This window comes from Mustela erminea, chromosome 16 (assembly GCF_009829155.1).
Source record: "Mustela erminea isolate mMusErm1 chromosome 16, mMusErm1.Pri, whole genome shotgun sequence".
In the NCBI taxonomy this organism is placed as follows: Eukaryota; Metazoa; Chordata; class Mammalia; order Carnivora; family Mustelidae; genus Mustela; species Mustela erminea.
The window spans coordinates 82,243,213-82,257,260 of record NC_045629.1 but is presented as its reverse complement, the minus strand read 5'-3'; the positions used below and the strand labels follow the sequence as shown (position 1 = coordinate 82,257,260).

The window sequence follows — 14,048 nt, the reverse complement described above, 5'->3', positions numbered from 1 at the left end:
AGGAAGTGAATCAGACGTGGATAGAAGGTTCTAGAGAAATGCTCCGTGGAGTGGATGACACGGGACAGGTCTGCTTGCGGTCTTGTCACCCAGGCCTAGGCAGCCTCGGAAGTGCTTAGTGCTGACGAAAAAGTACCTAGTGCTGCAAGGTGCTGTGCTGAGTGCTGTCCTCATGCCGCCTCCCTGAGACCCAGGCCTGTTGCCATCCGCACCCTACAAAGGGGTAAACTGAGGCTTATGGAAAACTTGCTCAAGGTGACCTGTCTCTGTGCCAGACCCCTGCCTGTGCACTGGCGAACTCGATGGCTCCCTGCGAGGGGTGTGGTTCAGGTTGTGGTCGCTTCCTGCCAGGAGGCCGGTGACACACTGTGACCGTTCTGCTCTTCCCTCTCCTGGCCTGTGCTAAATTGAGGGAACAGTCTGACTTGGCCTGCTTCTTGAAATGCTCCAACTTAACATTTGGAAAATGGGCCGTGGCTTCAGGGAGAAGTCGTTGAACTGTTCAGGGCTCTGGTTTTCTGATAATACACCTCATCCACGTGCCTGGGTGGGGGCGGGGGTCGTCACAAGGTGAACCTGCTGTCAACATCCATGTTATTTTGAAAATCCAAATGGTTTTCGCTTTTCATGCAAGTTGATGGGGTCAGGTTCCAGTAGCCAGTTATTATGGCTTGTTCACTAGCTCTTGCCTACTTCAAATCGAGTCTTCTCCGAGGTCCAGGGCCAGTAGCTAAATAGGCCAGAGGACAGAAGGCAACCGACTGCACACATCCGTCCGACTTCTGCAAGTAGGGACTCGCCCGTGCCTTCCCTCCCAGAGCGACCTGTAGAATGGCCTAACAGTGCATCATGCTGAATCAATCCAGAATGTCCTTATGATAGAATTTTCTAGTTAGTTGAATTTTCTTATAACCTGGGTATCAGCCAGAAAATTCTTTGTGTTTGAAGTCTTTTTAATTTTTTTTTTTTAGGATTTTATTTATTTATTTGACAGAGAGAAATCACAAGTAGACGGAGAGGCAGGCAGAGAGAGAGGAAGGGAAGCAGGCTCCCTGCTGAGCAGAGAGCCCGATGCGGGACTCGATCCCAGGACCCTGAGATCATGACCTGAGCCGAAGGCAGCGGCTTAACCCACTGAGCCACCCAGGCGCCCCCTGAAGTCTTTTTAAATGTGCGCATTTTACTGCCTGGATCAGTGAGCACAGCCCAGCTCACGGACTGCTCCGCTGTGGGCGGTTGGCCGTGTTTCCTGGGGTTCTCCCGGCCCACTTACCCTCCACCTCCCCTGGCCCTGGCTCCTCCCATGCTGCTTGCCCCTCCTGGGGGACCCCCATCTCTGGGCCACTCTCCTCCCAGATTTCTTCATGGCTTCCCCCACCCAAGTCCCCCACCCCGTGTGTGCCAAGGTCACGTTCTCAGAAGGCCTGATCTTCCCAAGACCTGCCGTGTCCTCCCCTCTCACCCCACCCCGTGTTCCTTTGCCACCGGGCTTGGCGACATGCTGTCGTGTGCACCTGCTGTCACTGTGCTGCCTGTGTTACACTGGCCACTCCATGGGCAGGGGTGGGAGGGCGCTTGTTCTGTGTCCGGAACAAAGCAGGTGTTCGGCAACTGTCAGGTTGGCTAGGCTGGCCAGGGAGAGCTGCACCGAGTCAGCGGTAAGGGGTCCTCATCCTTCACACTAACCGGCTCTAGCATCTGGGAGCCTCGAAGCTCGGCTGTGAAAGTGTGGGGACAGCTTGTGCGCTTCCGGCCGGGGAGCGGTTTTAACCGTGTGCGCGCTCTGTCCTCGCGTTTTACAGAAGTGCGTCTCTTCACGGCAGAAAGTAGAGCACCTGGAAATATATATATTTTTAGCTAGTTTATTATTTTAAATTAAGCAATGTAAGTCTCTTCAGAAGTAGAGTATGTTTCGTTTTGTTTAGATTTTATTTATTTACTTATCTGACGGAGAGACACAGGGAGGGGGGGAGCACAAGCAGGGGAAGCAGGAGAGGGAGAAGCAGGCTCCCCACTGAGCAGGGAGCCTGATGTGGGGCTCAATCCCAGAACCCTGGGATCCTGACACTTAACGACTGAGCCACCCAGGCACCCCTAGAATGTGGTTCTAAAGAGATTTCTTTCCGTTTAGTTGCCCTAGAATAGGTTGTTTGCAGAGCGCAGCTGGGACAGCCCACGGCAGAGCGGCCTCCAGGGGGACAGCCTTTGTCCCGCACCCGGGGTGGGAGTCCTGGGCTCGCGCTTTGGCTTGTTCCCACACACGGGCTTGGGTGACAGTGACAACATAGGCATCCAGAATGCCCCAGTGCCACCGAGCCTCCCATGATCCCTGTCCCGACTGTACCCCTCCCTGTGAGGAGAACATCCGCTTCCCCAGCAAAGGACGCAGACGCCGCAGAGGCCTGGATTTCGCACTCCTGGGACGTGAACTGGCGGCACCCGTGGGTGTCATTTTTTTAAAGGAAATTCTAAACTGCCTGTGACGACTCCCGTCCACGTTCCCATACCGTCCCACACTTGCTTCTGTCAGAGCCCTCTTCCCACAGCTGCTGGCATTCTAGCGGTTTTAAACCCCCACCCCCAGTGAGGCCTCGAAGGCAGCCCCCCATTGTGTGGGTCTTTGAACCCAGCATTTCACACACGTGGGAGGGGAGGGGAGGGGAGGGGAGGGAGGGAAGGCCGTGCCCCGCGGTGTGGGCCGGCGGGCTCACCGAGCTCTGCTTTTCCCACAGACTGGAAACCAACACATCTATCAGCCTGTGGGGAAACCAGGTAAGTGAAGGAACGAATTATCAAGAAGCTTTTATAATTTATGAAAGGGAGCAGGTTTTAAACGTGTGGCGTTTCTGAGCGTCAGAACACCTCGTGAGTTTTTATCACTTTCCCTCCACGGGCCAAAGCAAGTGTGATGTTTACCGAGCTCAGCTGATGGCTGGGGTATCGGGGAACAGAGCTCCCTGCTCCGGCGCATCAGGGACGCCTCGGTAGCGTGCCCTGGGAGGAGTGTCTCTGCGGTAACGGGACGCGTGCCGGGCGTCGAGGGGGTGTTTCTGTTCCGTGTGATCGCGCAGCGCTTAACGGACGCTCCCCGTCCACCAGATCCTGCAGCTCCGCCAAAGAAACCGCCACGGCCTGGGGCCCCCGGTCACCTGGGCAGCCTTGCCAGCCTCAGCAGCCCCGGGGACAGTTACAACGAGGGTGTCAAGGTAGGCATCTGAGCCCGAGCTCTGCTCAGGGCTCTGGGGGGCCTCTCCCTCTGGGGTCAGTGATCTGGAACCAGCACTGGGGCGGAAGGAACAGAGCGGCGCTGCTGCGGGTCCCAGGCGTCCGTCTGCTCGGGCTCCGCACTCCTGCGAAAGTCAGGGACAAGCTTGATGGGAGCATGACCTGCCTGGTTTGCTTTCACATGATAGAGTCTCGGGCCTCAGTTAGAGCCCAACTTGTAGATAGGGTTTCCTCTTATCAGACAGAATGTTCTTTGGGAGTGAAGTGCTGGGATGGCTTTAATAAATCCAGACGCCTCGGGAAAGGAGCTCTTCTGCGGGCTCACTTTGCTCTTAAGTGTGTCCGTAGGGCTTGGTGGAAAGTGGCCACCATGTTCCATCTGGGGCAAGGACAGCATTGATAGCGGCAGCATGGACCACGTGCGGCCGGCCCTGGGGACGGGCGTGCCTGGGGGGGGGGGGGGGCGTGCGGCTCAGGCAGGGATGGCCACAGTTGCTGCTCGCCTCGGGAACGCCGCCCTGCTGTGCGTCACTGCTCCTGGCTGCCCCCCACCCTGGCCTCCGCTGCCCCTGCCATGTTGGCCTCTGGGTCCCTCGGAAGCAGCGCTCCTCCACGAGAAGCAAAGGCAAGGGTTCTCTCTCTTGCCCATTTAATGAGAGGATCTCTCTGCTCTTTGAGAGATCAGTCAATTCTCAAAATATGTCTTATTTCTTAATTCTGATATACCTTTTTTGTACATTTTAGTATCTCTAAAATCAGGGTGACGTGTTGGTTTAATTGACCGCTTTTTTTTCTTAGAGGAGGTTAGAAAGGTGCCTCCTGCATCGGATTGGGTCATAAATTCTGGTAACGATGTTACTGGTTAAAAGCAACTTTGTCTCACTACTAACCGGGCTCCTGGAGTGCCTCCCTGTAGCAGGTGCTGTGACGCTGTGACGGACAGGTGACGGAACCTGTCCTCGCGTTAGCCTCACAGGATTGCCAGTGGCAATATTGTTCCCACTTTTCACACGAGACAGCAGGGTTCACAGAGGTGAAAGGGCAGAGTCAAGGTTACAGGCTCCCTAGCTGAGCTAGCATTTAGCGAGCTGGCTGGGGGTTCCCAGAGAGAAGAGAGGAGGCTCTAGGTGGAGAGAAATGCCATCTCTGGCCCAGAGGGGCGGTGAGCAGGGAGAGAACGGGCTGGCCCTGGCTAGACCCAGCTGCCCCCTGAGGGGTGCAGCCCAGGCCCCACTGGGCCAGAGGCACCCCTGCTCTGAGTGCCACTGGTCAGCCCCCCTGGACACCAGAGCACTGGTCTGGAGCTCGGCCCGGGGCCTGGCATCTGGTGGCCCCCAGCTCGGGGGAGCAAAGAGGGGGGACACAGCCCTTCCTAATGGGGTTTCTTGGCATAAATTTCAAAAGGGAAGAGGGAGAAATTAGGTTAATGAAGTTTGTCATTTACATGAGCCACAAGAGCAAATTTTCAAAATGGCTTGTATTATAAGGAAAAACTAACCTGAGAAACACTCAGATACCAGCTTAGAATGTGACGTGTGTTTGCCGGTACGTTTGTAATAGCATGAATGAATGTAATTGGAAAATCCCCTCAATGAGGGTGTTAAGCAAGGAGAAATCATGATGGATACAGCGTACTTACCTAAAGTGCATGTTTTTAAGATTTTATTTATATGAGAGAGAAAGCATGAGGGGGAGAAGGTCAGAGGGAGAAGCAGACTCCCCGCAGAGCTGGGAGCCCAATGCGGGACTCGATCCCGGGACTCTGGGATCATGACCTGAGCTGAAGGCAGACGCTCAACCAACTGAGCTACCCAGTTGCCCCATAAAATGTATTAAGCAACGTTTTCTTTGATAGTAAGTATGAAGCAGAGGTGCCTGGGTGACTCGGTGGTTAGGTGACTCTTGATCTGAGGGTCGTAAATTCCTGGGTTTCCATGCTGCATGTGGAGCCTACCTAAAAATAACAATAATAATAAGTATGAAGTCTGTGTTTCTAGTTCTTTCTTACCCTTCTGTTCCGTAGAGCTCACTGACTCCAGCCTCAAAGAACAATACCAGTTTAACACAGACGTGCTGGTCTCTAGGCGTGACTCAAGTTCATCCAGATAACATTAATCAGAAGCCCATCTGGGTTTCTCCTTGGTGAATTTGTCTCATTTTCTGGATTGCTTGAAGCACCGCCGAAGCGGTTGGAACTGTGAGTGTCTCCGGGGCGTGGCGCTCTACCCCAGCTGCCTGCCAAGGAGCCTCCAAGTCGGCAAGCCCCAGGAAACAGGAAACTACGCTTTGGGTTTGGGGGTGTTACTGTGCAGAGTGGCTGGAGGCACTGGGACAGAGCTTCTGTGGCCCGCCCAGAGCACACACAGAAGAACAGAAGCTTTAACTAGGTTAGCATAAGGCAGCCTTTGCCTCCGGGAGCCCCGAATGGCCTCGGGTCTTCCTGATGGAGCCCCACCTGTGGCACCTGCTGTGGAAGCTGGGCCTCTGTGTCGGGCCAGCCTGAAGTGGCACATCGTGCCGAGTTCGTCACAGGGCCATGTGTGACTCTCGGCGGAGAAAGGGAGAGACAGGGATGTCCTCTCTTGAGTGAAGTGGTAGGAGTGATCTCCCTCTTTCTAATGCAGGGACGCTCACTGTGGAAGGTTGGACTTGACATTTAAAATTCTGCTGAACTCCTATACCAAAGGCTACACCTGTTTCAGGCAGAGCCGAGGAGGGGGCAAGAGAGCCACCTTTCCCCAGTTAACTTGGTCTTTTAAGTTACGATAGGGTGGTCTTGGTGGAAACTGTAGAGGAAAAAACATTAAATAAAACTTCTAAGTTTGAAATAAAGGAGCTTGAAAGGTAAGACTTGGCTCAAAAGAAGGGTTGTTTTCTTTGTTCTGTTTTTGTTTTTAAACTAAGCTCCTGATGCCTTTACACACTCAGCCTGAAGCCCGGGATCTTGTCTTGCGGGCTAGCTAATGGCAAGGCCTGCTTCCGGGGACACCAGGCGCTGGGTGTGGGGCGCAGGGCGGGACAGTCTCTCCCGGTGGCCCAGAAGCCCGAAGGGCAGTTCCCAGGCATGTCAAGCGCATCTCAAGGCCTCTTCTCTCTGAGGACCCCTAACGCTTGCTTCTCGCATGGCCACTGGGTTGTCCCTCTCGGGCTTTGCATATTGTTGTCGTCATTTACTTCCTGAAGACAAGCATGGCGCGTGGCAGGGCGCCGGCACCCTGGACCGAGCACCCGGCCATGGTGCCGAGGGCTGGCTCCCAGGCAGGCTCAGACTCGCTCCTTTTGGTGCTGCTCGTGTGTTTTTGTGGGTTTTGTCTGCTGCCTTTATTAATACTGTTTTTCTTTTTTCCCTTTCTCTGATAAATTTCTCTAACTTTTCCTCACCTCCCGTTCAACAATAGCCATGGAGGGTAAGCACATGATGTCTGTGTGTCTGTCCCACTCCTTCACTCCTGGTGCTCTGCATGTGACTCTGGGGCAGAAATCAGGAAGCCTGGGGAGGGCACCTTGGCTTGGCCTGTCCCCAGAGACAAGGTCTTTACTTGCCAGAGAGTGAGGCACGAGCCTCTGTGCAGGGACTGACTTCCTGTCCGTGGCTGTCTCGAACCAGACTTGAACACTGGGCTCCAGGTTCCTCGGACAGAGTCAGAGGTTCAGAGGGGGCACCTAGGAGTTTAGGCTGAGCGCTTGTCCCCAGACCCATCGGCAGACAGCCACGATTTTGTACTGCACTCTGGTCTCCTTAAAATAGACACGGACGGCCCTTTCTGTGCCCGGTGTTACCCATGTGACCTTTGAGATGCCGTTGGACACGTTCCGTGGGCCGGGTGCTCACCAGCCTTCAGTGCTCGGCTTCTCGTGGGTGACTTCGGTCGGGGTCTCTGTGCCGGGCGCTGGGGTGGGCGTGTGCCCAAGAGCTCCTTCAGGTCCCCCTTGCCCCAATGGCCCAGTGACGAGCCGAGGCCCAGCCACAGGCGTGTGCACCATGGGGCTCCCGGCGACACTGCCAACGCCCTCGCTCCTGCAGCGCGGTGCAGCAGTCGGGTCTGCTTCACGAGGCTCGTATCTGTCCTCTTGTTTCAGTCGTGAAAGGAACACACGTGTCCCTGATGTGGTCTGAAGGCGGCTACGCCGAGCCACATAACTAAGCAGGATTAGAGTCCTAACACAGGACGCTTGAGCCCCCAGCCAGCTTCCTGTGAAATCGCAGACGCAGACTACATGAACTCTCTCTCTCGGTGGATGATTCTGGGGGGCCTCGAATCACTGCTCTGAAAGAATCTGGGGCTTTTAATGTCACGCGTGTGATTCCACTTCCTTTCCTTTAACTGAGCTCAAAGTCACAAAAAACGATTGCATTGTTCACTTGTCCCTCGGATGAGTTACTTGACTGCCATCCTCCCCGTGAGCTGTACCCTACAGACAAGCCAATCAATTGCCATCAGCTCTGATCTCTTTTAAAGACCCCCTCGAACCCGGCCGCGGTGAGGTGCCACCACCTTGTGGCCACTGGGGGCGTAACAGCTTCTGTGTTGCAGCTTCAGCCCCAGGAAATCAGCCCCCCGCCCACTGCCAACCTGGACCGGTCCAACGACAGGGTGTACGAGAATGTGACGGGCCTGGTGAAGGCTGTCATCGAAATGTCCAGCAAGATCCAGCCAGCCCCACCAGAGGAGTACGTTCCCATGGTGAAGGTAAAACCCACCCCTGCGTCCCAAGGAAATGTTGTTAAAATCATGGAAGCCGCGGGTCAGACCCGATGCTTCCAGACTTGAGCGTGAAGGCACCGCACATGCCCGAGTTAAGTCTGACCAAACGACCATCCCAGCCCTGGTGCTTGGGGCAGCGCAGGCTTTAACAGTCCCTGCTCACGCTTAGGGTCTTGCATGAAAAAATCGAGCAGCGGGATGGCGTCACCCCAGGCTGTGGTGTGATGCCGTCGCCGTGAAGTGTGAACGTGTGCAGACCGGTGCTGTGTGTGCGCCTTCGGGACATGTGGCTCTGCTGCCGGAGCACCCGCGCTCAAGGAGAGCACTTGACCTTCACCTGCCGCCCCGGGGAGGGGGGCGGGGGACGCCATGGAGAGGGACGTCGAGGGATTTATCTGTTCTGTGTTCTTCCGCTGAGGGGCAGGTGCATATGTGCTCACAAAATCTTTTTTAATAAGGGCAGAAAGAGAAATGAAAATACTCAACACCAGTTTCACCTTTCCACGCTGCGCTCAGGGGCCTGGCGTCCCGGAAGGAGTGCCGTCAGCTCTGAGGGAGGCTAGGTGCCCCCGGGACAGGGTCCACTGGCGTGTGCCAGCTCAGGGGCTCTGCAGCTCAAAGGGTGCTATGAAGTTTTGCTTTCAGCCTCTATTTCTGGAACATATCCTTGAACACACTTTTTTTTTTTTTTTTTTTTTTTTTTTGTTATTTATTTGACAGAGACACAGTGAGAGAGGAAACACAAGCAGGGTGGGTGGGAAAGGGAGAATTTGTATTCCCACCGAGCAGGGAGCCTGATGTGGGGCTCGATCCCAGGACCCTGGGACCATGACCTGAACTGAAGGCGGATGCTTAATGACTGAGCCCCCAGGTGCCCCACTGAACACACTTTTTTAAAGTGTGGTAAGATACACCGAATGTACCATCCTTGCCACCCTTCAGCCCGCCACGGTGTTACCTACAATCACATTGTTAGAGAACTAATCTCCAAAACTCTTCTCACCTTGCAAACAGCGGCGCCCCTCCCCCGTCCCGGGCGCCCCATCTGCTCCCCGTCCCCGTGAACACGGGGCCTCCAGGATGCAGAGTTGAGAGGGGAATGGTGTCATCCTGTATCTCTCCGTTGGGGATGGGCTCATGTCCTGAGCACAGTGCTGGGCAGGTTCGTCCACGCCGCCACAGGTGTCAGAATGTCCCTCTCTTTAAGGCTGACTCCCATTCCGTCAGGGACCAAACTGAGCGTTCCGAGAACCCCGTCTTTGGGGAAACGCCTGATCACTTCAGCTCAGAGTCAGTACTGAGGAAAAGAAGTTCAGTAATTTTCTTTCAAGTGTTGGGAACGAGACAGCCCTGTAACGGAGAGGAGGCTTTGCTCCTGGTGTGAAAGCCCTTTGCGCGTGTTCTGATCCCAGGTGTGGCTTGTCTCCTAGGAAGTCGGCCTGGCCCTGCGGACATTACTGGCCACCGTGGACGAGACCCTTCCGGTCCTGCCAGCCAGCACTCACCGAGAGGTAGGACCTGGCGCTGACGGAGCGGCCGGGACATGGCCGGGGCTCGGGGCTGGCTGGGGTGCTCCAGCTGCTCGGAAATCACGACCTCCCAGCCGGGGGCCTCGGGTGCGGCGCGCCCACCGGCTTGCGGCCCTGCGCCGTGGAGGCAGGGTGGAGCGGTACCCGCTGGGCTGGTTAGATCCACGCCCCCGCTGCCTGCTCCTAAGCTGGGGGCGGTGGGTGCCCGAAGGACGGGAGGCTGTGGGGACGGCGGGGAGCGTGGGTGCAGAGCTGGGTGCGGGCCAGATCCTTCAGCAGCACCTCAGGGAGGGGCCGGAGGACAGTGGAAATGAGCTGAGAGAGGCAGCCTGCCCTCCTCCCTTGAATTTTCTGAAAAAAATTATACTTTGCAAACGATGCTGGTTTCCCATATAAAGCAGTGACAAAAAGTGCCTTAAAACTTGCATTTTAAAATTTTTTGAGGAATTCAAAGTTGACCCAAAATACTGTCTCTCGGCGATAATCTCATTTTTGCTATTTTTGGCCATTTTGCATCATGTGCTGACAAACAAATGAGCAGACACACCTGCCTTGTTTTATGAATGCTCCCAGCCATGCCGGTTTCCGGGGGTGCTCCCCGGCCTCCAGAAGTGTGCAGCCCCCGGGCCACACGTGCACACGCAGCTGTGTCCTTTGGAGTCCGGGGTGGCCCTGGTGCTGCTCCCCCTTCCCGCTCCCCTTCCCTCCTGCTCCTGCGTCCACTCTCCTACCGTCCAGCCCTGCAGCCCAGCGGGGCTCTTCTCCTGCGTCGTCTTAGTGTCTGTTTGAAGTGATGCCAAACTGAAAGAAAAATTGGGAGAACCGTGCAGAGAATTCCCGAACGTCCTCAGCCCAGTTTCACTGGCTTTTAACATTTCCCACGTTCTCTGTCTCTGTCTACACCCGCAGCCTCTGTTCTCTGAACCGTGTGAGAGTAGGTCACGTGTGTCAGGCTTCTTACCCTCCGTGTTTCTGTTCATTTCTCCCATCAGGAGGCTGTTCTCTGATCTGGAGGGTTTGGACAGCTGGGCCGTCTGCACCCCTGCGCGGTCCGCTTGGGCAGTGTGTCCAGTTGCCTCACCCTCTAGTTCAAGGCCAGCAGGGCTGCATGTCCTGCCCGACCCCACACGCCTGTCTGGTAGTCTGCTTTGGCCTGGATCAGGTCCTTCTGACTCTTGTCTTTCCGCCGCCAGCATTTTGGAAGAATATGGCCGGTTACCTGACAGTGTTTATTCCCCAAGTGGGGTTGAGGGGTGTTCTGCAATGATTGAGGTTTCCTGCCGATCAGATGGAGGCTGAGTGCCCCTTAGGACTTGGCGTCTGAGGCTCCTAGTGGCCCGGTGATGCCCGTCTCGATGGACCTGGCCCGGCACCCCTCCACGCTGCCTTTGTAAAGGGCATCCGTTCACCTGCACGAAACCACTGGAACCATTTTGGAAAATGCCTGACTGCTTGCTTTGTGGAATTGTAGATTTCTAGCCGGTTAGGACGTTAGCTCAGTCCCCTGCTTCATTGGGACTTTAATTGATCTTCAGATTTTTCAGAATTTTCAGAATTTTTCAGCCAGAATTTTCCAAACAGTAGAGAAGTTCCGTATGCCAGAGATAAGAAAATCGTATCCTAACAAGTAAATGTTTTGGCGAAACCATTTCAAAAATATTCCTTTAGCTGATAAAGCCTGACATAAACTCTCCATCTGCCCTGATTCTTCTGCACAGCTCGCTCTCCCATACGTATCTGAATTAAGGAAAGGAGCATTCTTTGATCTGCCCCCCCTCACTCCCCCCCACGTGCGCCCTCAGAGAGCAGCCCATCCTCCGTCCCCTCTCGCAGCTGCCGTGGGGGCCACCGGCCACCCTGCTCCAGTCCTGGCTCCTCCTCCCCCTGCACTGAATGTGGCTGACCCCCAGGGCCGCATGGGCGGCCAACACGCACGCCTTCCAGAACGCAGCTTCTCTGGGGCTCTGCAGCACGTGCACAGGTCGCTGTCCGGTGCGTCTGGCTCTGTGCTCTCAGTGGGACCTCAGCCGTGCAGTGGATGCCCGCCTCCCGCAGAACACGGCTGCTCCCGGCTCGCTTCCGCGGTCGGCGGGACCACGCACTGGCTATGCCTGTGCCTGGGAGCCCCGCGCGCCCACGCACACGGACGAGCAGCCACCCACCCGCGTCATTGTGTCGCAGCCTGGGCCTGGCCTCTCCGTCCTCACTGTCCCCGTGCCCTCGTCCCTCGGTTCCCACAACAGCCTCTGAGCTGCCCTCTCTGCCTCTGGCTTTCCCGCCCCTCCATTCCGCGTCCACACTTTGCCGCCAGCGCGCTCTTTCTAGAACACCCGTGTGGAGGATGGTGTTCCCCTTCCCCAAAATCTCTTCAGCCTCCCCACAGGCACGGTCAGCAGGACAGAGGTGACTCGGCGGGGCCCGTGAGGCCCTCCTCAGACGAAGCCAGCCTCCTCGTACAGTCGAGGCCAATTTCAAACAACTTCCCCTCAGAACAAAGGGGGATCCTGGTCCTGTCATGGGATTCGTCCCAGTGTGTTCCAGGGAGTTGTGCGCGGTTTCACACTCGACTGAGCCCAGGTGTGTCTGACGCACTCGTGTGTTTGCACACCGAGGGCCTCGTGTGTGTGCTCGGCAGTGAACGTTTCTGCTTGAACAGATGAGGAAGGTTCTGAGACGCACAGGCAGAGGGCTGACCCTCAGGGCGGCCTCTTCTGGCTCCGCGGCCCTGCTCCCACTTCCCAGCAGTTCGGGGTCGCCTCTCACCCAGGAGAAGGGGTGTGAGCCTGAGACACGGTTGTGAGTCCAGAGCTGGGTGTCTCTGTCAACTGGCAGCCGCCGCCTGGTCGACCTCAGCAGCTCTCCTGCTGCCCCCTCTGACGGGAGGGCCCTGGGCCTCGTGGCCTCCGAGGTGCCACCACACAGCGATTGAAGGGGAAGAAAGCTGCTGAGGCGGTGCCCGAGGAACAGTGGACGCGACATTCCTCTCCTGACCTCTCTCTCGCCCTTGCAGATCGAGATGGCCCAGAAGCTGTTGAACTCCGACCTGGGCGAGCTCATCAACAAGATGAAACTGGCTCAGCAGTGCGTCATGACCAGCCTCCAACAGGAGTATAAGAAGCAGATGCTGACCGCTGCGCACGCCCTGGCCGTGGACGCCAAAAACTTGCTGGACGTCATTGACCAAGCGAGACTGCGGATGCTCGGACCCACGAGGCCGCACTGAGGGCGCTCTCCGCGGACGTTCTCCGGCCTTCCACCAGCATGAGGGGCCCCGGGTCCTCGGCCGCCAGCACGCGCCGCGCCGACGGCTGTGACTGACAGCTGGTTGAAAGCTCTTTCATTTCAATTTAACCACATTTGATTTGAGTTCAGTTTTTTTGTCTCTTTCTTTTCTTTCTTCTTCTTTTTTTTTTTTAATCATGGCGTTCAGAAAAGTCCAGGATCCAAAACGTGGCATTTTTCTGAGAATGAAAATTGTTCGTGAGACGCTTTTAAGAATCTTGAAGAACAGATGGTGTTCACGTTAGGGTGTTTCCGTGGAAGCGGCCCCGGCGGTGGTGTGCGGACTCGAACCAGCCCAGCGATGTGTTGGGAGGCGGGGAGACGGGGCGGAGAATGCCGGGAGACCCGAGGGGCTGGGAATTCTTCGGCGAGCTGCGGAGCCGCGGCCGGACTCCAGTCTCTGTTGGGAGAGCGTTCTTGAGGCGCCGTCTGCTAGCACCGCTTTAAGAGAAGGAATGTCAGAGCTATATTTTGAAGACTTGAGTCGTTTCAGAAAAAAGCAACCACCCTTTTGTCTTTCCTGCCTTTTACTTTCCTGTCGGATATGTGAAGATTTGGTTGGAAGCTAGCTGTAGAACACACTAAAAACCTTGTCTTTTTTCACCAGAATAATGTGCCAGTTTTTTGTAGCAATGTTACTTCTCTTGGAAGCAGAAATGCTTTGTACCAGAGCACCTCCGAGCTGCGCTGAGAAGAGGTTCTGGAACCAACCCTGTTTTCCAGTTTTATATAATTTATAAAGAAAGATTGAAGCCATGTTGACTCTCTCGCAGCCACTGGAGCTGACTAACCCTTCATCATGTCTGTCTTCCCAGCGGAGAATTAAGCAAAGCAGAGATTCGGTTTTCTTTTGATGTCCAGTTACACCATCCATTCTGTTAAATAATTTTGAAAAATATGCCCTCCCTTTAGTTTGTCGGGGGATATAAATTATTCTCAGGAAGAATATAATGAACCGTACAGTTACTTTGACCTATTAAAAAGGTGTTACCAGTAAAGTTCTTGGTGTAATTTCGTTTGGCTCCTTCAAACCATTTAAACTTCTTCAGGTCACTTGCCAGATAACGTACGGGAAAGCTCTCGATAATCACCAGGTTCTCTTTCTCTGTCTTCTAGACAAGTCCAGGATGTTACTGCGGGGGGATGGCCAGGGCAGATCAGCCTTTGCGGTCCGTCTCTGCTTATCAGGTGCACAGTCAAGACAGCAGTGATATTCCTCTCTGAGCCGTTCCCTCTGCGCCCGTGGGCTTCTCAGGAGCCTGGCAGCCTCGAGGAGCCGGCCCAGAGCCGGATCTCTTGCCAGGGC

The 14,048-nt window shown here is 55.4% G+C and overlaps 1 protein-coding gene across 18 annotated transcripts in view; it reads left to right on the top strand.

Annotated features, from left to right (window-relative positions):
• PTK2 (protein tyrosine kinase 2) overlaps nucleotides 1-13,740 on the top strand; it is a 248,642-nt gene extending 234,902 nt beyond the window's left edge. For 14 of the 18 annotated variants that reach the window (XM_032315953.1, XM_032315950.1, XM_032315952.1 and 11 more), the window contains 6 exons: nucleotides 2,733-2,772; nucleotides 3,100-3,206; nucleotides 6,624-6,632; nucleotides 7,761-7,916; nucleotides 9,362-9,442; nucleotides 12,471-13,740. In XM_032315953.1, coding sequence (XP_032171844.1) covers nucleotides 2,733-2,772; nucleotides 3,100-3,206; nucleotides 6,624-6,632; nucleotides 7,761-7,916; nucleotides 9,362-9,442; nucleotides 12,471-12,683 — 606 coding nt within the window. In that variant the 3' untranslated portion in view covers nucleotides 12,684-13,740. The remainder of the gene's footprint in view (nucleotides 1-2,732; nucleotides 2,773-3,099; nucleotides 3,207-6,623; nucleotides 6,633-7,760; nucleotides 7,917-9,361; nucleotides 9,443-12,470) is intronic. The other 4 variants (XM_032315939.1, XM_032315943.1, XM_032315942.1 and 1 more) reach the window with 1 other exon arrangement.
• Nucleotides 13,741-14,048: the final 308 nt, after the last annotated feature.